The sequence below is a fragment of the Callospermophilus lateralis genome, chromosome 3 (assembly GCF_048772815.1).
Source record: "Callospermophilus lateralis isolate mCalLat2 chromosome 3, mCalLat2.hap1, whole genome shotgun sequence".
NCBI lineage: Eukaryota > Metazoa > Chordata > Mammalia > Rodentia > Sciuridae > Callospermophilus > Callospermophilus lateralis.
In genome coordinates, this window is record NC_135307.1 from 109,405,230 (window position 1) to 109,429,591 (window position 24,362).

A 24,362-nucleotide genomic window follows, 5' to 3' on the forward strand; every position below is an offset into this window, starting at 1 on the left:
GATTGTCTTTCCCTTGAGAGTTGGTCATGTTTTTCTAGTTATTTTGTATGTACATGTGTGTGGTGCCAGGGACTGAACCCATGGCCTTGCATATGCTAGGCAAGCACTTTACCACTGAGCTACAGCCCCAGCCCTTTCAAATATTTTATATCAAATACTTTTTATTTTATATTGGATAATGTGAATGTTAGGCTGTGTAGTATGGATACTGTTATTGTACTGGTGATGTTTTGTTTTAACATATAATCAACTGAATTACTTTCTGAGTGTGTTTTTTGTAGGCAGTCATTTAATTCCTAATTAATTTCTGTAATAAGTCTTGTCTTTGCTTGTTTGCATCCTGTTCCATGTATGTGTAACTCAAAGAGTTAGGATGAGACTTGCGTGATGTTCTTGTCCAACTCTTGATTCCACAGAGCCCCTTTTCCTTCCTCTATCAGAAAATCTGAGTTTCTTTTGAAATTTTAGCTGCTAGAATAGCTATGGTACACTGTGATCGCTCTTGGTGTAAGGAGGCATGAGAAAAGAAAACGGGAAACTTACCTCTGTGTGGGTCCCTCCACAGAATCTGCCAGCTCATTTTTCTTTTAGAATTCTTAGATAGTTATTTTTTATTTTTCATATCTTTTTAGTTGTAGATAGAAACAATATCTTTATTTTATTTTTACGTGGTTATGAGGCTTGAACCCAGGGCCTCACATGTGGTAGGCAAGCGCTCTACCACTGAGCTATAACCCAAGTCCCAGTTATTTATTTTTTACATATTTTGTCTGGAGTTTTTAGTTGTAATCATTAGAGGGAATGGGTTGTGATGGCCTTATGTTACCCCAGTGGAACCAGAACTCTCACCATAAAACTTCTGAAAAATATTTTGCTAAGTATAGTTAAACAGGTTGGCAGTGATTTTCTTTCAGCATCTTAAAGGCATCTTACCAGTGTCTTCCAACATCATAGTTTCTGTTCTGAAGACAACTATTCATTTCCTAGCGTTGCTCCTTTGAAGGCAATTTATCTTTTTTCTCTAGTACCTTTTAAGATTTTTCCTTTGTATTTCATCTTTATTTTAACAATATATAACTATGTATGGTCTTCTTTGTATTTATTCTGCTTGGCATTTGCAGAAATTCTTAAATATGTGAATTGGTATATTCCATTTTTGGAAATTTCTTGGCAATTAGGTGTTGGGGGGTGGACAGTGCATTGAGGATTGAACCACAGATGCTCTGCCACTGAGCTACATCCCCAATCCTTTCTACTTTTTATTTATTCATTTATTTATTTTAGGTCCTGGGGATTGAACCCAGGGGCACTTAAACACTAAGCCACATCCCTATCCCCTTTTAAAATTTTATTTAGAGACAGCCTCTCACTGAGTTGCTTAGGGCCTTGCTAAGTTGCTAATGCTGGCTTTGAACTTGCGATCCTCCTGCCTCAGCCTCCTGAGTCATTGGGATTATGGGCATGTGCCACTGAGCCTGGCTCTATTTTTTGAGACAGAATCTCACTAAGTTACTAAGATTGGCCTAGAACTTGTAATCCTCCTGCCTCAACCTCCCAAATCACTGGGATTATAGGCATTTGTTGTCTTGGCCAGCGCAACTGGCTTTTAAAGTATTTGTTCCCATTCTCTTTCTTATTAACTCAGTCACACGAATGTTAGGTATTTTTAATGACTCCCCCCACCCCCAATTCTGCTGTATTTTCTATTTTTTCTCTGTATGTCCAGTGTGGATATTTCCTAATTACACTCCTTCCAATTCGTTTACTAGCCTTTCTGTGTTTTATCTGCTGTTATATCTCCCACATCTTTAATATATTTTTCAGCTCTACAATTTACATCTGATCCTTTTAAAACAGATTTTAATTATCTGGTGAAATTTTCCATCTTTGCAGCCGTTTTTTATATGTTTTCCTCTATGGTGAATATCTTATAATTATTTCACAGACTCTTTCTCATTCAAGTATCTGGATCATCCGAGGTTCTATTTATTTTTCTTCTGGTTTCTAGCCATAGTCCTGTCTCTTGGCATAACTACCTTTAATTGAATGTCAGACACTGTATATAAAAAACTATAAAAACTGTACATGTTTAATTCTTTCAGAAAGAGCACACTCTTTCCTCTGCCATCTAAAGACTGACTATTTTAATCTAATCACAGAGCTGAGCTGGAGTCAAGTCTAGGTTGCAGTTTGGGTCCAGCTCAGTCTATCCATAGCTTACCAGTGCCCCTGAGGGACAGCTCTGTAGCATTGATGACCTGATATAGTCACCAAAGCTTCTTCCCTTGGCAGCTCATCAGTACTAGTTATTCTGTTCCCAGAACCATGCAGGGAACTCTGTTTTTCAGATGCTTTCTGTTTACCTATCTTATGTAATATCAGTATTTGGAAAATGTCTTAAAGGTAAAAAACCTTCTGGGTATTTGAGGTCCCTCAAGTCTTCTGTTTTACTCACCCATTCCCCATCCCCTTCCCACAGTTCTTTGATAAAGCAAAGCCTGGGGCTAGAACTCATTCTCTGTGCTTATAATTAGCAAATGCCTTCTGGGAAAAAGTGGCTATAGAATTTCAGCTCCTCTCTGCAATTCTCTCTATAATCTTGCCTCTCTTTTCTATAGTTGCTTTATAAGTTCTCTGATGATTGTAAATAGAAACTTTCTGTACTTCATCTAGATTTTTGCTCTTGGGAGGTTATGTAGATCTATCATAAGTTATATCATCCTAAAAAGAAGGAGAAATTATATGTCTGGCTGGTAGTTTTTGAAGGCATATTGGATACTGACTGAAAAAACGATGTATTTTGAGGGAAATATTTAAACTCAGTATTTATATTTAACACAAATTTCTTACTCTAGCTACATATCACTTTCTTTCAAAAGTGAATTATAAACATAACCTTCATCTTCTTTCTTTTTGAAGCTATTTCAGCTCAAATTCTGACACCTAACGAAACTTTTACATCCCATGAGTCCTTTTTATAAAGCTGTGTGTAAACAGAATGATTAAAACACATTTGTACAACGAGAAGGCTTTCATTTGTAGTGGTGGGTATATGAAAGTAAAAGGAGCAAATGCCAACAAAACTTACCTTAGAGGACGTGGTATACATGGTGAATCTTGAGTACCACTTGCTTGCTTTCTCTGCAACTCCTTTGCCAGCAGTGAACATACTGTGTCTTAGAACATCTAGTTTAGGTACTAGTAGTGTATCTAAGTTAAATGAAGGTGATGAATGAGTTAATGTATTTTGAGATTCTTCCCTAAATGGGCAAGTAGGTGAGAAGGCTGGAGAAGACCAGAGTCTATCCCGTGGTCTCTCCTCACTTTTTGTGTAACTTTTCGATTTGGTAAGTCTCACTGGCCTAGGAGAATTAGGAGGCAGGCTAGATCTTCTGCATGCCTTGACCAGTGTTGGACTTTTCTTACTGGTTGACTTATCATCACATGCCCGCTGTAAATCAATGCTTGGTGTACGACTTGTCAAAGGACTGCTCATGTTATTCATATACATCACAATTTCTTCAGCTAAATCACGCCGAGCAGATGGTGTTGAAATGCTTTTGCTATCATCTTCATCCTCCTCCTCTTCTTTGTGCTGTTCCGTCTCAGCCACCAAAAGAGAGAGGGGATCAAATCCTGTTACAACATCAGTTTTCTCAGAAGGTTTTACTGAAAAGCTACTGTTCATACGTTGAATCCTCTTGGGATTTTGCGCAGTAATGTATCCGACTTTTGATCCATCTGTTTCATTGTCTAAATCTTCTAAGTCAAAAATAACAGGGGAATCCACTTTATCTGTCAAACAGTTAGAACCATCAAAAGGTGTATCATCATCACTGGATTCCTTTTCTAGACTGTCCCTTTTTGATCTTAAAGATGGTTTTCCAATATCAAGACTATTTGGTCTTGTACTTTTTGAGATAACATTTGAAAGAATTTTTGCATCAGCTCCTAATTTTTCAACTATATTTCCAGTGTTTGCTTCTTGATTAATTCTATTCAGCATTAATCCCATCAGTACCCCTCCACTAAGATTACGATTTCTATTTCCCCAGGCCGTTTGCTGCTCCAAATCAGGTTCATTGTCACTTTTATGTCTTTTCCTGAAACATCTACTTTGAATGTTTCCGGTTTTATTTGTATCCTCAACAGATGACATTAATACCAGCTCAGGTGTGCTTTCTATAAAACAAGAAAAGTGCTTTTAGTCAGGAAAATGTAATGTGCAAATACAAGTCATCTTAAATATTTTAAATTCTAGATAGTAGCAGGTACTGATGATCTGCCTATTATTTGACAGACATCATATTAGGTACATTACTTATATCATCTATTAAAACCAGTCCAACATTTTTATGTGTTGAGAAAAAAAGAGAAATTAATTACTTAGCCCAAAGTTACCCAATCCTTAAATGGTACAACTGGGATTCAAATTCAGATTTGTCTAAATGTAAGTGGTATGTTCTAGACATTAATATTTATGTTTTATAAATTATATTTACATTAATTTTAATGAATTGATTAAATAGCAATGGTTATACAATTGTGATTGTGCTCAATGATCTTTAGATTCTGAGGCTTCTGCTCATTAAAATGAAAAACAAACTCCAAAACACCAAACCAATATAAGGTAGCTATGTTAACTTTATTCATAAATAAAAATTTATTTTAAAATCTCCAAATCCTTATGAATATAGATGTGAATAATTTTACCTTTTCTTAACATACTGATTACAAGTTCATACAGTCAAATGACATTATTCAGAAATACTGTCTTCCGCTTTCTACCAAATTACTTAGATAACAACGTTGAATGCAGAAATCTAGGTTTCCAATCACCTAAATTGTTCTCATTATGTAGGAGTCTTATAAAAGTATTAATCTAGGTACAGTATTGTTAACTATTCTTTGCTTTATACAATTGAATCAAATCTCTATAACTAGGTAATTACCAAAATGTACCTTTTTTCTACTATATGATGCATGCAGGTAGCAGAACAGGGATAAATGGTAATACTACAGACCATAATATATATATATATATATATACACACACACCTTGTTTATTTGTTTGTTCGTTTATGTGGAGCTGATGATCAAACCCAGTGCCTTAGATGTTAAGTGAGTGCTCTACCACTGAGCCACAACCCCAGCCTGAGACCATAAAATATTACAAACTATTATTTTTAAATAAGCATATGCCAATAACAAGAAAAATAGCATGTCAGAGAGGCAAAGTGTTCCCCTCCCCATATCAATTTATGGTTTAAGATTGAGGACTTAAACCAAAAAACTCTTTCTTGGGAAACCTTCTGCTTGACAGGTTAAATATTATAGAAGACTTGGAGGAACCTTGTAACCTATAGATAATACTTTGTAATTGCATTTGAATAGATATACAAGGGTCCTTTGTAAAGTCAGTCCTATGGCATGGCCTAAAGACAAAGATTAGGAGAGGCTGGGAAATTACACCTTGAGCCAAATCTAGCCTGAGTTCTGTTTTGTACAGTTTCATATGTTCTTTACATCTGTAAAGAGCTGTAAAAATTATGAACATGCAAATTAGAACAGATAACAGACTATACAAGGCCCCGTAGAGTATGCCCAATCCTAAATTTATATTCATGCTAAATTCTAGTAGACCAGGCTGGATTCTACATGCCTCTAACACAGTAGCTGCAAACTATTTAACTTCCTTGAGCCAGGTGGCTCTATAACCTAATTCTGGCCAGTGGTGTTAAGGTGGCCCTTTCTGAAGGGTTTTGGAAGAACATTTTTTCTTGACCAAAGGGATAGAAGTAACCTCTTTCCCATTCTTATTGCCTTGAAAAGAGTGGCCATATTATAATCCTGGTTAAGTCAAGAAAACTGATGGCAAAGACTCTGAGGTGACATCTAGAATAATTGTTTGCTTTTGAATTTCTTTTCTTTTTTTTAATATTGAGGAGAATTTTATTATATTCATTTAAATTTTTTTTTAAAATTTGTTCTAATTAGTTTTACATGATAGTGAAATGCACTTTAATGCATCATACATAAATGGAGCATAAGTTCGCATTCTTCTGGTTGTACGTGATGTTGAATCACACTGGTCATGTAATCATATATGTATATAAGGTAATAACTTTGAATTTATTATTTGAGAAAAATAAGCCTCAACTTGTAGAAGCCACTGTAAATTATATTTTCTGAGATTTAAAGCTGAAAGTGCTCTAGTTAAGCTAGCCTTTTCTCTGAACACACTGTGACACAGGCTTTTACATATGGTTTCTTCTGCTCAGGATGCACTCCCTTACATCTCCTTTCCAACCTATATCCTTATTTATTTTCTATTCCTTTTTCAAGTCTAAGCTCATATTCTCAAGGAAGCTTTCCTTGACCAGTGTCCCCCCAAACAGAAGACACATCTATCATATGCTCTTATAGCAACTTACAATCCTCTTTACAGTATTTAATTTTTATACTTATTTGATTAATGTGTTTCCAATACTCCCATCTGCTTCCTCCATGAAGGCAGGGACTACATTTTTTGTTGCTTACCATATTCCCAGCAGCACCTGGCATATGGTAGCATATAGCAGGAACTCAAAAAATTTTTACTGACTGAAAACTGTGGCCATTACATCAACTCAGAATATGACAAATTATAATACATTATAATATGACATATTTTAGTATGAGTAACTAAAAACAAAGTGTTAAAGCATACTAAAACCAGAATTTGAATATAGAGGAATATTTCAAGTTAAACTTTCCTGTGATTGAACTCTCATCAGTTCAATATACGTTTATCAAAGCATCAAATTCTCAAGATAATAGTAAGAGAACCGTAAGGTGATGATTTTATTTCAATATCCAATCTCCTTGTTTATTATACTCCTGTATCATTTAGAAGCTGTTTTGGCTATATATACTCAGTATTTATACACACACATAGCCAATGATATAAACAAAATATACATATATTTGTTCTGAATTCTAGTATATGCTAGTATATTTTAAGAGAAAAATGTTATTGAAAAATAAGAATTTCTATAAGTCCATATATAAGTCTTTGGCAGTAGTGATAAGCCCATAGCACTTAACAGATGGGAATGTTTTAAAGCCAAAAATATGAAGAATAAACTAACAATTCTAATTCACACTAAGGAAATCCATTACAGGCTTTTATAAAATTGACTTGTTAAACATTAGAGAATTGAATGCCAGGTGATCAATTAGTTATTTATTACTCTGGTAGAAAGTCAGGATGACTTGCAATCATTATTAAGTTCACAAAAGCAGATCCTAAGGAAAAAACTAAGCATGAAAGCACAACAAAACAGGACCATCAAATGTCAGTTACTAAGGTTATAGTTATAAAATGGTTAGGAAAGACTAAATTGTTATAGGGTAATTCCACGATACCAATGACTTTTTAAAAGTTTATTACTTAAAAACAAAATGCAAAGGGGCCTGGGGTTGTAGCTCAGCAGTAGAGTGCTTGCCTTGCATGCGTGAGGCCCTGGGTTAGATCCTCAGCACCACATAAAAATAAATAAATAAAAATAAAGATTTTGTGTCCATCTACAACTAAAAAAAAAGGAAATGGAAAGTAAGATAATTAGAGGTCATCTAAATTTTTATTTGATAGTAGGACTCTACATTTTCTGAAAAGAAGAATTAATAATAAAAAATAATTTTACTTTTTCAGACCAAGTGGTGCCTATCACAACTACACACCTGTACTGCTGAAGTACAAAACCAACTGGACAATATATAAATGATGAGTATGGCTGTGTTACAACAAAATATTCATTTAAAAACATTGAAGTTTGAATTTTGAATAATTTGTGTGTCACATAATATTTTCTTTTGATTTTTTTCCTAAGCATTAAAAAAAACATAAAAAAACCACTGCTAGCTTTGTGGGACAGAACAAAAATAGGATGCTGGCCAAATCTGGGCTACTGTCTACCCACCCTTGAGTTAGAGAGGCATTTTTAACTATGTTAGAAAAACAGATGGGAAAATAAACATCATTATAAGGCCATACATAAAGATATTCCAGTATAAGTTCTTCAATATTCCTTAGATTATAACATGGTGGAAAAGTGAGTTAATACCAAAATTTTTAAATTATGTATCAGACTAGAAGCTCTCAATCTTACATTCATTTAACCACTGCAAAATAGTCTGGTGAAAAATTCAAGAGGACAAGTATGATCCTGGATTTTAATCTGACTTTTCCATTAACTACTGATAATTTATGTGAACTGCCAATGTCAGATTATAACTCAATTTTCTCATTTTTAAATTAGTGCTAATTGTTGTGGATTTAAAAAAAAATAAAATCAACAAAACTAAAAAAAATTCGTGCTAATATCCTCTCCCACTAATTTAAGTATTGCTCTATTAATAAATAAAAATAGTATATAAAAACACCTTGAAAAGAAAAAAATGGGTATTATCACCTAAACTATCTGAAGGACTACCCTTTTTCCTCTGAAAACCCAGAAACAGTATGTAGACTAAAGAATCATATGCCTCATTTAAAAATTGGCTAGCTATAGATTACCTCAAACTTATTACCTCTCTTTCTCCCACATTTCCCCTTCTAAAAAGTCCCAACAGCCCAAATTCAAAAGTCAGTCTACAAGTTTAATATGTGCCCCTATACTCAGTAATAATGAAAGCTTGAATAAAGTATGTTATAAAATATAAAACTCTACCTACTAAGCTATACCATGAGAGGCTGCACAAATATATTTAAAAAAAACTGGAGAATTAAGACTTCTTTACAAATAAAGATTCACTATCCACGTAGATACAATTCATTCTGCACAAAAAAATGTATATTTTAAACTCACCTGTGCTTTCTCCTGATACTTTAACAGCACTGTTGTCACTTGAACCATTGAGGCGGACTATACTGGAAGAACTTTGATAACTGAGCTTAGGAAGGCAATCAGTACTTCCTTTTGCACTCTCATTCTCTGATACTACAAAGATGAAAATGAAAACGCTAATGAAATGGAATCTATATAGATTGGAGGAGGCAAAAAGAGAAGTAGCTTTTCGTCTTCAATTTCTATTGAAAACAAATGAGAATATATTGGAAAACTCTCTATATGTTTGTCAACCATGAATAAGTTATCCCATTATTTGAGACCTCAAAGTGTGAATATAATTACTAAGTACTGGTCATGCATGAGGTTTATGTGCAAATTTTATATTTCTTCTTTAGTTGTAGAAGAGACATTTTGGTGGGCAAAAAAAAAAAAACTATATTTACCCAAATATAGTTATAGTCCAGTAGTCACAGTCCATTAGCAAATTTTAAATAAAATTATTATAATACCTCAGAAAAGGGTCTCTGTTTCAAGAAAATTTTCTACACAGTAAGACTGTCTTATGGTATATAGCATTCATTCTAACAGTATTTGATTGAAGAATGTTTTGTCACTAAGACTATACATCTTACATTGGAAGCATTTGTATGAAACTATCAGATGGTAAAGAGGACTTACTGGAGAAGAGAAGCAATTCACGGGAAAATGGAAAGCAAAACTAGCGTTTATACTTAAAATAACTTGTATTTTTATAAATATAAGTTCACAATTTTATGCAATATCAACTTAAACAATACCTACAAGAACTAGAGTCACTCCCTTTTTTATCTTTTTCTTCTTGAATGTCCTCAGTAGATGTATACCCTCTTGTAACTTCATCCTTAGACAATGAATTATATCCAAGATCAGACTGACCACCTGGGGAAAAAATTAAACAACATGCTATTATGTTGTTTCATCATAAATGACTTTAGTGAAAGCAACTGGAATTAGGAGCAACATATTAATTAGTGTTTGGATTCACTTATAGAAAATTGTCTAGACAAATTCAAATAAAAAACATTATTTTGTTAGCTACCCCTCCCCAAACCTCATTAATGTAACAGAGATGATCTCAAAATAATTTACTTCTGGCTCCATTCTGCAGTCAAAAGAAACTGTACATTCATACTATTATGTGAGCAGACATAGACAAGTCAGATAATTTTTACACAAGTCCATGACCTTTCTCACTGAAAGTCTGAGCTGCAACTAAGAAATGGAACTTGTCGCTGGAGGTCTCATTGTGTATATGGAGGAAAATCTACAGGAAATTCATAACAACATTCACACATACATCTCTGAAGCTGCATGTCTAATGATTTTACCAAAAGTACTGCTTCTTTAAATTTACTGACAAGCAATTAACTTTTCTCAAAATTCAATTGAATAATTATGGAACTACATATGAATGCAAATCCATAGGAATAAGAAACAAAATTAGTGTTAAAAGTTAATAAGACAAACAAAAGTTACATTGACTTAAGAAAACTTCTAATACATTGTTTTCTTAACTAGGCTTTCTATCATTTTTAGAAAACTGTTACCATGAAATTAGCATCAAAAAATAAGGTTCTGGGGCTGGGGATGTGGCTCAGTGGTAGCGCACTTGCCTAGCTTGTATGAGGCACTGAGTTCAATTCTCAGCACTGCATACAAATAAATACAAATAAAGGTCCATCAAAAACTAAAAAATAATAAAACAAAAAAATAAGGTTCTGAATCTTAGGAGATGTGTGATTTTAAGAAACCCCTTTAGCTCTTTTGTTTGAATTTAGGTTCCCAGATTTGTTAAAAAAAAAAAAAAAAGGCTATCATGATTATGCAAGACTGAAAATAAAATGGTTTATAAACTTGTAAAGAAATCTAAAGTATTTACTTTTATTATTATTTTTTGTTATAATGTTCAGATTGTAGTTTTTCTAATCAAGTTTTTGGATCTCACTTTCAAAGACATAAAAATCAAAATACTTGAGACAATCTTGATGAAAACCATGCTTTTATTAGGTACTGTACTATTGTTGGTTGCTTTTGTTTTTTTGGGGTTGGTTTTTGCTGTCAGGGATTTAACTCAGGGGTGCTTTACAATTAAACCACATCCCCAACCCTTTTTCTTTATTTATTTATTGGGGTACTGGGCACTCAACCACTGAGCCACATCCCCAGCCCTATTTTGTATTTTATTTAGAGACAGGGTCTCACTGAGTTGTTTAGTGCCTCGATTCTGCTGATGCTGGCTTTGAACTTGAGATCCTCCTGCCTCATCCCAAGCCACTGAGGTTACAGGCATGTGTCACCACGCCCGGCCTATTTTTAATTTTTGAGACAGGGTCTTACTAAATTGTGTAGGTACTCACTAAGTTGCTGAGGCTGGCTTCAAACTTGGATACTCTTAACTCAGTCTCCCGAGGAACGGGGATTACAGGCATGAGCCACCATGCCCGGCTCTGGTTCTGTAATATTTTTTTTAATAACTTTATTTTATTTGTTTTTATTTTTTTTATGTGGTGTTGAGGATCAAACCTAGTGCCTCACACGTGCCAGGCAAGTACTCCACCATTGAGCCACAACCCCAGCCCTAATTCTGTACTGTTTTAAGACAGCTTTTTGCAAAAGCCATAGTTAAAATTAAAGAGGTATCTCTTCATTTTTTTTTAAATGAGATAAGGCTCAAGGATGGTCTCTATAATAACTAAATTCCACATTCCATATGGTATGACTAAGAAATAACACCAGCCAAAGAAGATTATTATGAATATTATGCTTCACCACAATCAGCTTACTATCAATTGATTAAGTGCTTATCAGCACTAAAAGTAGATATAAAAGGAGGCAGACCAAAATAATGTTGCAATCTGTAGAGACAGAAGCCTTCATATTTTATTAGTAATGCTTCTATATTTAAAGTAACTGTCCATTATGAGCTTGTGCTTATACTATATTAAAGAGTCCCATGTAAGCCAGGTGCTGTGGCACCTGTAAACCTAGTAACTGGGAGGCTGAGGCAGGAAGATCACAAGTTTGAGTCCAGGTTTGGCAACTTAATGAGCTCTGTCTTAAAACAAAAAATAAAAATGGCTAGGGGTACAGCTCAGTGATAAAGCACCCTTGTAAAATCACTAGTACTTCCCTCCCCCAAAAGTTATATAATTTTAAAAAAGAAGTGTAATTGATCTTATTTATCTTTTTATTTATATGCAGTGCTGAGAATCAAACCCAGTGCCCCACACATGCTAGGCAAAGGCTCTACCATTGAGCCACAACTCCAGCCCCAAAAGTCATGTAATTTTTTGAAGTGTAATAATAAAAAGTCAGAATAATGCAAATAATTCATTTTCAAGTACATCAGTTTTAACAGAAAATGTTTATGTGTGTGTATAAATTTCATATTTCAATGCTACCTTCAATGAGAGAATGTTGTTTTTTATATTTAAAATTATTATAACTTTGTGTTTTAAATTGAAAAAATATAATGGTTTAAGACTCAGAAGAAGTTATAAAACTAGTACAGTATAGAGAATTACTAGGGGTACTTTTACCTAGTTTTCCCCAATAATACCTTATATATCCATATAACAATGTTAAAACCAGGAAGTTGACATTGGTAAAACATCATTAACTCAGAAACAGAGCTTGACATCTCTTTAAAAAAAAACTAACAATATTTTCATAATTACAAAGAATTTATTCAAGAAAAGTACATAGTAAGGAGTTGGGGGTATACTTTGGTGGTGGAGCAACTGCCTAGGATGTGCAAAGCCCCAGGTAGTTCAATCCCCAAACTACAAAAAAAAAAAAAAAAAAAAAAAAAAAAAAAAAGACAGGAAGAGATCTGTGGCTACCCATAGTTAATTGGATACTGAATTATCATGTAGTAAATACTTAATAAAGAACTTTATAATCCTTCAAATAAAGAATAAATAAAATTGCTTATAATTATTAAATTTAATATAAAATCAAGTACCTAATATAAAATTAAATAGTGACAGTTAAACACATCACTAAAAATAAAAATTTTTAAAATATAGGCTAGCAGCTCTAATTTTTAAAATGTACTGTAATAAATGTATACATAAGCACACACGAACCTGTACTAGATCTATCATCAGTAGCATATACTTTGATTAAACCCGTATTAAAAGATGCCTGCTCCACAGTGTGTGTCCCATGACCACTATCCATGCTGCCATGACTAACAGCATCCAGGTCACTGCCATCTGCTTAAGAACACAATTTAATAGTATTTTACTACTCAAGGAGATACCAAAAATACACATTAGAGTTTGCTGTTCAAACTAAAAATTTACTAATGTAATAACAACATTAAAAGTACCACATAACCAGCATACAACTATAACAAAGAAGCATACTATGAATTATGAATGAATGCTAAAACAAAGACCTTCAAAGGTTGATACATTTAACAAGTAAGGGGAAATAAAAGTGAAATGTGGTGTTTTTTAAATGGGAAGAGTTCTCTAATACAGGTTTGATTCCCCAATCCAAAACCCTGAAATCCAAAACTTTTGGGGTATTGACAGGACACCACAAGTGGAAAATTCCACAACTGATCTGATATGATAGATCACAATCAAAAAGTAGGCACACAAAATACTGTATAAAGTTACCTTCAGGCTATATGTATAAGGTATATAAACATGTATGTTTATGTTAAGAAACATAAATTAATTTCATATTTAGAAATGGATCCTATCTCAAATATTTACTCATATATATATATGTGTAAATATTCCAAAATCCAAAAAAAGTATCAAATCTCAAACACTTCCAGTCCTAAGCACTGTGGATAAAGGATAGTCAACTTGTATGTGAATATGTTTAATGGCAATATAAACCTAAAAATATTCAATATTTTTAAAGTATTCAATATTTCTAAAAATATAAAATATAACTAGTCAATTAATTTTTAAGAAAAAGTAAAATACATACATTCCTTAAGAACCTTTAATTACCTGAGAGAGTTGTTTGTGATAAGTGGGCATGTTTCTTTAAAGCTCTTTTGAACTGTGATACTCCTAAAATAACATTTCTTACTTTTGTCCAAAGAAAATAGCCACTACGACTTCTTGAAGGCCAGGTACTTTCCAAAACAGCCTATTCATTCAACAAAATAAAACAATTTGTAAGATAATATTTATAAATGAACATACATTGGCTTTAGAATCCAGCAAAAGAATATTAAAGTAGATTGTATAAAATGAAGAATAACAAAAATTGCTTCATTGAGACAATTATTTTGGAAATTCTAAAATAAATGCCAAATAACCCCCTGCATCAATTATTTCTGCAATTAAATTAAGGTCTTATGATTACAAAAACAATTTCCTCCATTAAATCAAAATGATTACCTTATTATAGTAACCATAAGTAATTGCATTGGGATCAATACCAGCTTTCTGCATTTCAAAAAGCACTCGAACAGCAAGCACAGGCTGATCATACTGTCCACAGAGCTGCATAAGAATGCGGTAGCACACCTGAAACACAAGGTAAAAAGTGTATAAAAACAAAGATACTATGTACCTAAATCTAGAATAATGTATTTTATTTTTTTTTTCATTTTATTTTTTTAATGTTGGTTGTTCAAAACTTTACATAGTTCTTGATATATCATATTTCATACTTTGATTCAAGTGGGTTATGAACTCCCATTTTTACCCCGTATACAGATTGCAGAATCCCATCAGTTACACTTCCATTGATTTATACATTGTCATACTAGTGTCTGTTGTATTCTGCTGCCTTTCCTATCCTTTACTATCCCCCCTCCCCTCCCCTCCCCTCCCCTCTTCTCTCTCTACCCCCACTACTGCAGTTCATATCTCCCCCTTGTATTATTTTTCCCTTTCCCCTCGCTTCCTCTTGTATGTAATTTTGTATAACCCTGAGGGTATCCTTCCATTTCCATGCAATTTCCCTTCTCCCTCCCTTTCCCTCCCACCCCTCATCCCTGTTTAATGTTAATCTACTTCTCATGCTCTTCGTCCCTACTTTGTTCTTAGTTACTCTCCTTATATCAAAGAAGACATTTGGCATTTGTTTTTTAGGGATTGGCTGGCTTCACTTAGCATAATCTGCTCTAATGCCATCCATTTCCCTCCAAATTCTATGATTTTGTCATTTTTTAATGCAGAGTAATACTCCATTGTGTATAAACGCCACATTTTTTTTTATCCATTCGTCTATTGAAGGGCATCTAGGTTGGTTCCACAGTCTTGCTATTGTGAATTGTGCTTCTATGAACATCGATGTAGCAGTGTCCCTGTAGCATGCTATTTTTAGGTCTTTAGGGAATAGACCGAGAAGGGGAATAGCTGGGTCAAATGGTGGTTCCATTCCAAACTTTCCAAGAAATCTCCATACTGCTTTCCAGATTGGCTGCACCAATTTGCAGTCCCACCAACAATGAACAAGTGTACCCTTTTCCCCACATCCTCGCCAGCACTTGTTGTTGTTTGACTTCCTAATGGCTGCCAATCTTACTGGAGTGAGATGGTATCTTAGGGTGGTTTTGATTTGCATTTCTCTGACTGCTAGAGATGGTGAGCATTTTTTCATGTACTTGTTGATTGATTGTATGTCCTCCTCTGAGAAGTGTCTGTTCAGGTCCTTGGTCCATTTGTTGATTGGGTTATTTGTTATCTTGTTGTCTAATTTTTTGAGTTCTTTGTATACTCTGGATATTAGGGCTCTATCTGAAGTGTGAGGAGTAAAGATTTGTTCCCAGGATGTAGGCTCCCTATTTACCTCTCTTATTGTTTCTTTTGCTGAGAAAAAACTTTTTAGTTTGAGTAAGTCCCATTTGTTGATTCTAGTTATTAACTCTTGTGCTATGGGTGTCCTATTGAGGAATTTGGAGCCTGAACCCACAGTATGTAGATCGTAGCCAACTTTTTCTTCTATCAGACGCAGAGTCTCTGATTTGATATCAAGCTCCTTGATCCATTTTGAGTTAACTTTTGTGCATGGCGAGAGGAGGGGGTTCAGTTTCATTTTGTTGCATATGGATTTCCAGTTTTCCCAGCACCATTTGTTGAAGATGCTATCCTTCCTCCATTGCATGCTTTTAGCCCTTTTATCAAATATAAGATAGTTGTAGTTTTGTGGATTGGTCTCTGTGTCCTCTATTCTGTACCATTGGTCCACCCGCCTGTTTTGGTACCAGTACCACGCTGTTTTTGTTACTATTGCTCTGTAGTATAGTTTGAAGTCTGGTATCCCTATACCGCCTGATTCACCCTTCCTGCTTAGCATTGTTTTTGCTATTCTGGGTATTTTATTTTTCCATATGAATTTCATGATTGCTTTATCTATTTCTACAAGCAATGCCTTTGGGATTTTGATTGGCATTGCATTAAACCTATAGAGAACTTTTGGTAATATCGCCATTTTGATGATGTTAGTTTTGCCTATCCATGAACAGTGTATATTTTTCCATCTTCTAAGATCTTCTTCTATTTCTCTCTTTAGGGTTCTGTAGTTTTCATTATATAAGTCTTTCACCTCTTTTGTTAGGTTGATTCCCAAGTATTTTATTTTTTTTGAGGATTAGAATAATGTATTTTAAAGAATAATTGATACCTCATCAGGTGGATCCATCTTCTTCAAATGCATTTTTTTTAGCACATCATATGCTGTTTTCAGAGCCCTGACTTTGGAATGACACACTTTCACATAAGCTGGCAGACAAATAAACCACAGTCCATAACAGTGTCGTAGTAAACACCGAGACCACATCTGAGGGATAGAAGAATACCTCTTGGCAATTTTATGGGCTGATTTAATTTCCTAGGAAAAAATGCAAAAAGTCTCATAAAAATTAATATTCTCAGACATCATTCTTGAACTGAATGTTGAGCAGATAAAGGTCACAATATTTCCATAGAAAATATGTCCATAATTAATATATTTTTAAATTTCCTCTTGAATCTTATCATACAATATGCAATAAATTTCAAGAATAAGATACTCAGGTTAATTTCCTAGGTCAGATTACTGGATCTTCATACTGCATTAGGAGCATTATAATCTAATAATAGTTATTTGTGGATGGTAAAGTATATTAAGGGAGAATGAATGTCAGTTTAATATTTGATTACATGAAAACTGCAAAAATTTAAAAGTACCTGTTTTGTTCTTCTGAACATGGGAGAAGGGCTACTAGGGCTACTTGATTTTGAAGGCAATTTGTTCTTTCGTGTTTGTAGAAATCCTTCAGGTCTCTCAAATAAATTGTTCCTAAGAACTGGAAATCCATTATAGCTGTTTTGGAAAAGAAAAACGAAATTTCAAGCATACATAGATGATCACAGTAGTTACAAGCTAAGAAAACTTCCTATCTTAGAATTTAACTATCTTGCTATTAGCATTGCAAATGCTAATGCTGCTTTTCTTTCTTTCTTTTTTTAAAAAAATATTTTTTAAGTTGGACACAAACCTTTAATTAATTAATTAATTAATTTTTATGTGGTGCTGAGGATCGAACCAGCGCCTCGCACGTGCTAGGTGAGCACTCTACCGCTGAGCCACAACCCCAGCCCCTGCTTTTCTTAACATAATATTTAGAAGTGTAATAGTTAAATACAGACTCTATATCTGGGGGTGGGCAATACATTTAATTGAACTTGACATCAAATTACAAAATAACTCAAACTTTTAAAAGAAGAGACAGCAAACATTAGAAAATGTGGCTGTTGGAAAAGGGCCCACCAAATCAATACTCTTTTCAAACAAAGCAATCATCAATGTCATTGCTTTGGATGAACATCAGGGTGCTACAGCAAGGTGTTTTGGATATTTAAAAGGAAGCAGCTAGAAGAAATATGCAAAAAAGAAAAGAATCCCCCCAAGTAACAATCAGCCTATTTTAAATATTTTAAAGACATATAGTCTTAATTAAGAAGAAATGTAGTAACAAAAGATGATAAATAATATCTATTACATATTCCTATAGGAAAATTTAATAGAATAAGAAAATATTAGTAATGACAGAATGCTAATTTGGAATAAAACAGCAAAGAAGTTCAGGAAAACCATGTCCCTTTAAAAAAAGGCACTGAATCTATATAGGGTGATAATAAGACCACTTTGTTTGTCTTATGGAAATACCTCATCATTTTACAATGAGTCATCTTTTATTAAGAGGACCAATTTCAATTGTTTTTTCAGTGATTATAACATAATTATACTGATAGTCTCAAGAAAAAAAATTACATATGCTGTATTAAAAACTGGTAACTTTTTAAGCTAACTAATTTTAGTAGAGGACCAAATCTGAAAGTAAAATTTAAATTAAAAAGTTAAAACCAAACCACAGAAAGTAAAACAAAACTGTACTAGTGAAACATACTAAAAGCAGACTAAGCAGTGTAAAGTACAAAAGAAATCTCAGAGCGATATCTTGTTTAGAAAGGAGAAATTATAAGAAATATTTTAAAAAACAGCTAAAAGAGATGGGGTTGTGGCTTAGTGGTGGAGTGCTTGCCTAGCATGCGTGAGGCACTCGGTTTGAGCCCCCGTACCACATAAAAATAAACAAATAAAATAAGGGTATTGTGTCCATCTACAACTAAAAAAATCATTAAAAAAAGGATAAAAGACATACTTTAAAAAGTGATATGAGCAACATCATTAGCGGATGAACAGTAAGAGTAGAATCAAATGGTCTATGAATTAATCTACATTCACAAACATCTGTCACACTACTTTTCATCTATACAATGAAGAATTTAATCCATACATGAGGATATCAGGAAAATCCTTTTCCAATGAAAATAATAAACTGTGACTCAATGAATTACAGATGTAAAATTTAAAAGTTTAGAGTCTAAATGAAGTAAGAAAGTATTATTAGAGAATTTTTAAAAATTTTAAGTTTTAAGGAAAATACAATTTTAGGTAGTAAATGCACAGTACTAGAAACTAAAAAATAAATCTACCTCTATTATAGCTTCATTTTACTATGCTGAGGATCTTTCTCTCTTCCTCATTAGACTTGAAAGCAGACAATATAACATTTAAACCTATAGACCAAGCACTTAGCAATCTCAGACAAAATTTCCTAAATTAACAATAAATTCTAATAATTCTGAATTTTCATGAGTTTATGAAAAAATGAATAGCTTAAAATTATTTTATACAAATCAAGGTCTTAAATATTGAACCTAAATTAGATTTAACCTTTTTATAAACTAAGTTACATTAATCAATGTATGTATGGAATGAAAAGGGGATGCAAGTGATGGAATCAGCTTTAGTGAGAAGTGAAAATCAAAATTCTATAATAAAAATGCTGCATTTCAGTGAGGGGAAGTCAATAAATTTAATCAATATTTATGAGGATCCTTATATAGATATAATTAGAGTGTTACCCAAGTATTTATTATGCAAAGTTACATATTTTTTCCATTTATACCTGAAAACTTAATAATGGATGTGGGATAAGCTTGCTTACCACCTAAAAATTAGGGATCTGTAAAGTTTGGATTTTTGAAAATACCACAGTCCTTAGAAAGCTATGTCACAGATGATGGATTGCTTCTCTCTTTCAATCTCAAACATTCTGCCTCTTGAATACCTGTACTGTAAAGGGGGTTCTTCACCATTGGGTAGATGTGGGATCTCAGGTGGTGTTACGAAAACAGTATGTTCACTTTTGAAAGATTCATCCAATTCTATGAGTCGCACTTCACCACTTTTGTCCATATCAACCTGAATAAGTTTAAAAAATACTGATTAAAAAAACCCCACATTGATTAGATGAATGTTCATCTACAGGGTAATGGTTAAATAAAATATCTTCACTAGTATACACTAAAGAGCTATTTAAAAAGAAAAAGTTCTCTATCCCTATATAGAGTTCCAAGATAATTAAATGAAAATACCAAGGTGAAAATCATTTTATACTGTATACTATCTTTTGAGTAATAAAAGAGGAAAAATAAGAACATATATTTATTTTGTTTGTATTTACAGAAAGAAGTACTAGAAGAACACCAAGAAAATTATCCTCTCTATGGGAAAGAAAAGAGAAATGAGGTAAACAGGACAGGATAGGACCCACATGTCCCAATGTATATGTATTTTAAAATTTTTTGTTGTAGATGGACAGAATACTTTCATTTTATTATTCTTATGCAGTGCTGAGGATTGAACTCAGTGCCTCATTCGTGTTAGGCAAGCACTCTGCCATTATCTAGTAAGCTAGATAATCACATACCTTGTTAGTACTCAAAATTAGTAGAGTACTAACTAATTAGTAGAGCTACAACCCCAGCCCCCAATGTATTTTTTTAATGTTGTTTTGCATTATTAATTATTCAACAAACACTTTTTCCTTAAATATTTTTTGGGTTGTATATGGACACAATATCTCCATTTATCTTTTTTTGTGGTGCTGAGAATCAAACCCAGTGTCCCATGCATGCGAGGCAAGTGCTCTACCACTAAGCTACAATCCCAGTCCTCAACAAATGTTTTTTTAAATGCACACACATGTGTTAGGATATTGGGCTGTAATTTTTAAACTTTATACTAAATCTAACAAATTTTCCCAAGTTGTTTCAGTGTGTATAAAGTACATATACTGAAAACTCCAGGCAAAATAATATTGAAAGCACTTCAGTAGTACTATTTTTCCTAGGTACTATACTGCAAGAACATATCCAGAAAAATTAAAAACTTTATAGAGACTAAGTTGCCCCACAAGAACTCATAAAGTAAAGGACAGAACAAGTGTTCATTTAAATATGTCAAACATATGACAAAATACAATCCACAGAACTGTATTTGTTAAGAAAAATTCAACCCCATACCAAGAATGAATAAGTTGGAAGAATTATTAACAGATTAAATCTTAAAGTATACCAAAAAGGTAAGTTTTAAAAATTTTCTATTAAAAAGAAGTATATTCAAAATCTTACATAAATTGTTGATTATAAATTCACTTCATTATATACTGTAACGTCCAGGTTTAAAGAATATTTTAAATTGTCTATACATAGAGTGAACTATACAACATCAGGACAGTTTGAGAATTATAATTAATGACAAAAGAAAATGTTCACAAATGAAAAATAAAAGACTACCAAATCACTACACACACACACACACACACACACACACAATGATTCTTAATTTTTTGAGTGATTATGTATGTTATGTATTTATGCATTTTTCCCATAAACATACACACACAATTACCAAAATACTAACTATTCTGGGTATAGAATTACCAGCAAATAGTTTCTTCTTTATATTGCTGCTTAGTTCCAAATAAAATTAATGTTTATTATTTTAAAAAGATACAAAAGCAATAAATATTCAGAATAAAAATATAAACAAGGCAGAATATATTGCTTTTAGAACCAACATGTATTTTAATTCTGTTGAAGGATACTTAAAATTCATCATAAGAGAAGGTACCTTTTCTTCTCTCTTTTTTTTTTTTTTGATAGTACTGGGTATGGAATCCAGAGGCATCCCCAGCCCTATTTTTTATTTTTTTGAGACAGACTCTTACTAAGTTGCTTAGGACCTCATTAAGTTTCTGAAGCTGGACTTGAACTTGCGGTACTCCTGCCTCAACCTCCCACGTCTCTGGGATTACAGGTGTGTGCTGCCATGTCCAACTGGAACTTTCTTTTATAGTTCGTCAAAAAGACTTTTATATGATGAAACTAACAATTATACAATCAATCTAGTAAGCTAGATAATCACATACCTTGTTAGTACTCAAAATTAGTAGACTTTCTTAGAAAGTAAAAGCTAAACATATTCATTGTACTCTAATTTTAAGAAAATAACTGGGCCTGGTGGCACATGCCTATTAACTCCTGCTATTTAGGAGGCTGAGGCAAGAGGATCACACATTGGAGGTCAGCCTGGGTAATCTTATCAAGATCTTATCTCAAAAAGTTTAAAAAGGGTTAGGATGTAGCTTAGCAGTGGGGTGCTTGTCTATCATGCACAACACCCTGGGTTCAATCTCCAGTACAGTTTAAAGAAAGGGGGGGATGTGTGGGCAATAACTTAATGTGTAAAAAATCTATTAGCATGAAACACGTTTTTGTAGGATTGCAATAGCAATTAACTAGAAGTCATTTCCATGTCAAAAACAGGTTAATCAATAAATTATGGTATATTCATTGAATGAAACAGTCATTAAAATGTCTATTATGAAAACATTATGAGACTGGAGTCGTGGCTCAGTGGTAGAATGCTCACCTAGCATGTGTGAGGTACTGGGTTCAATCCTTAGCACTACAGAAAAATAAATAAATAAAATAAAAGTATTGCGTCCATCTACAACTAAAAATATTTTCAAAAAATTAAAACAGTAAAGATTATATACACTTTGAACAAGACAAATTAAGCACAGTTTGCCTTCTGTACTCCCAAAATCCCCTCAAAATGAGGCTAAATCAATGAAAACGGAGGGCCACATATCTGGCACCAGGGAGGGGGAGAAGGAACATCAAAAAGCAATTTGCTTTGCTCTATAGAGCCTCAGAAATATCAGGAATAAATAGAACTAGATGCCCTTGAAGTTGGGAGTGCAGGTGGATTAATTTAAAGCCTACATTTAAGGAAGGACTCCTAGATCCACAGCCCAACCAAACAGAATTAGGATGCTACCTCTCTCCAATGGTGGCAGAATTGGCTGGGATTTTCTCTTTTTTGGGGGGCAGGAGGCGGGGTACCAGGGATTGAATTCAGGGGCACTCAACCACTGAGCCACATCCTCAGCCCTATTTTGTGTTTTATTTAGAGACAGGGTCTCACTGAGTTACTTTAGTGCCTCACCATTGCTAAGGCTGGCTTTGAATTTGCAATACTCCTGCTTCAGCCTCCTGAGCTGCTAGGATTACAGGCATGTGCCACTGTGCCTGACTTGGCTGGGATTTTCTGAGTGAACCAGAAAGACTTTAACTTGAGGACACTGGGGAGATGAGGAAGGTGAAGTAAGTAAAAGTCTACATGTCACATGAAGAAAAACTGAGTTATCCTCCTCACTCAGCTAAGAACACTAGTTGTTAGGCTTCTGCTCTCCAGACCTCACACTGGAGGATACATCCTGTGGAAACGAATCAGCCTAAAGAAATGAATTACACTGATCAAACTGGGACTGCAATGAAATAGGTGTGTAAAGGTATGATATTCAATTCACACCTAAGAAGGCCCAAGCCCACCTTCCCAGAAAGAGCTCCAATGAGTTCCTTTGCCTCCCTCTTCAAAATGAATGCTAAACAAATAAATCACAAGAAACAAGGAAAACAATAATGTGAAAAAGAACAAAATAAACAAACATAAAAATGTACACAGAAGAGGCAGAGACAGTGCCTATTTTGAGAGGAAACCTTCAAAATAACTAAAATGAATAAGCTTTTGAAGAAACCTTCAAAATAACTAAAATGAATAAGCTTATAATCATGAAATAAGAACAAAATGAATAAAAAAGGAACATTCAGTGAATTTGTATGGAAATTACAAATATGATAGCAGAAATAAGACATATAAAAACTGAAGATAAAACTAAAGAAATCTCTCAAAAAGTGAAACTGACAAAAAATAAGATGAAAAAAAGAAAGAAAATTAAGAGGATCAGTCTGGAGGGCCAATATCCAGATAATAATTATTTCATAAAAAGAGAACAATAAGGGAAAGACATTAAACAGAGAAGAAAATTCCCCAGAATAGAAGAAAATGAATTTGCAGATTAAAAAGTCCTACACATATCCAATTCAATTAAGATAAAAAAATCCTACTCAAGGTATTTTGATTTTAAAAGCTTCCAAAAAGAAAAAGACATCAAGTACAAAAGATTCTGGCAAATCGGATACAAAAACACATCAAAAAAATTGTGCACCATGATCAAGTAGGATTCATCCCTAGGATGCAAGGATGGTTCAATATATGGAAATCAATAAATGTTATTCACCACATCAATAGACTTAAAGATAAGAACCATATGATCATCTCGACAGACGCAGAAAAAGCATTAGACAAAGTACAGCATCCCTTTATGTTCAAAACATTAGAAAAACTAGGGTAACAGGATCTTATTTCAACATTGTAAAAGCTATGTATGCTAAGCCTCAGGCTAGCATCATTCTGAATGGAGAAAAATTGAAGGCATTCCCTCTAAAATCTGGAACAAGACAGGGATGCCCTCTATAACCACTTCTATTCAATATAGTTCTTGAAACACTGGCCAGAGCAATTAGACAGACGAAAGAAATTAAAGGCATAAAAATAGGAAAAGAAGAACTTAAATTATCACTATTTGCGGATGATATGATCCTATACCTAGAAGACCCAAAAGGGTCTACAAAGAAACTACTAGAGCTAATAAATGAATTCAGCAAAGTGGCAGGATATAAAATCAACATGCATAAATCAAAGGCATTTCTGTATATCAGCGACAAAACTTCTGAAACGGAAATGAGGAAAAACACCCCATTCACAATATCC

At 33.6% G+C, this 24,362-nt stretch overlaps 1 protein-coding gene across 3 annotated transcripts in view; it reads right to left on the reverse strand.

The window, feature by feature from the left end:
• Dennd4a (DENN domain containing 4A) overlaps window positions 1–24,362 on the reverse strand; it is a 113,732-nt gene that overhangs the window by 21,245 nt on the left and 68,125 nt on the right. The window contains exons 14-22 of one of the 3 annotated variants that reach the window (XM_076850967.2): window positions 19,468–19,601; window positions 17,018–17,153; window positions 16,473–16,679; window positions 14,240–14,368; window positions 13,844–13,985; window positions 12,959–13,087; window positions 9,633–9,749; window positions 8,850–8,981; window positions 3,089–4,182 (exon numbers count right to left, since the gene is read on the reverse strand). In XM_076850967.2, the coding sequence (XP_076707082.2) occupies window positions 3,089–4,182; window positions 8,850–8,981; window positions 9,633–9,749; window positions 12,959–13,087; window positions 13,844–13,985; window positions 14,240–14,368; window positions 16,473–16,679; window positions 17,018–17,153; window positions 19,468–19,601 (2,220 nt within the window). Of the gene's footprint in view, window positions 1–3,088; window positions 4,183–8,849; window positions 8,982–9,632; window positions 9,750–12,958; window positions 13,091–13,843; window positions 13,986–14,239; window positions 14,369–16,472; window positions 16,680–17,017; window positions 17,154–19,467; window positions 19,602–24,362 lie in introns of all 3 variants that reach the window. The other 2 variants (XM_076850966.2, XM_076850969.2) reach the window with 2 other exon arrangements.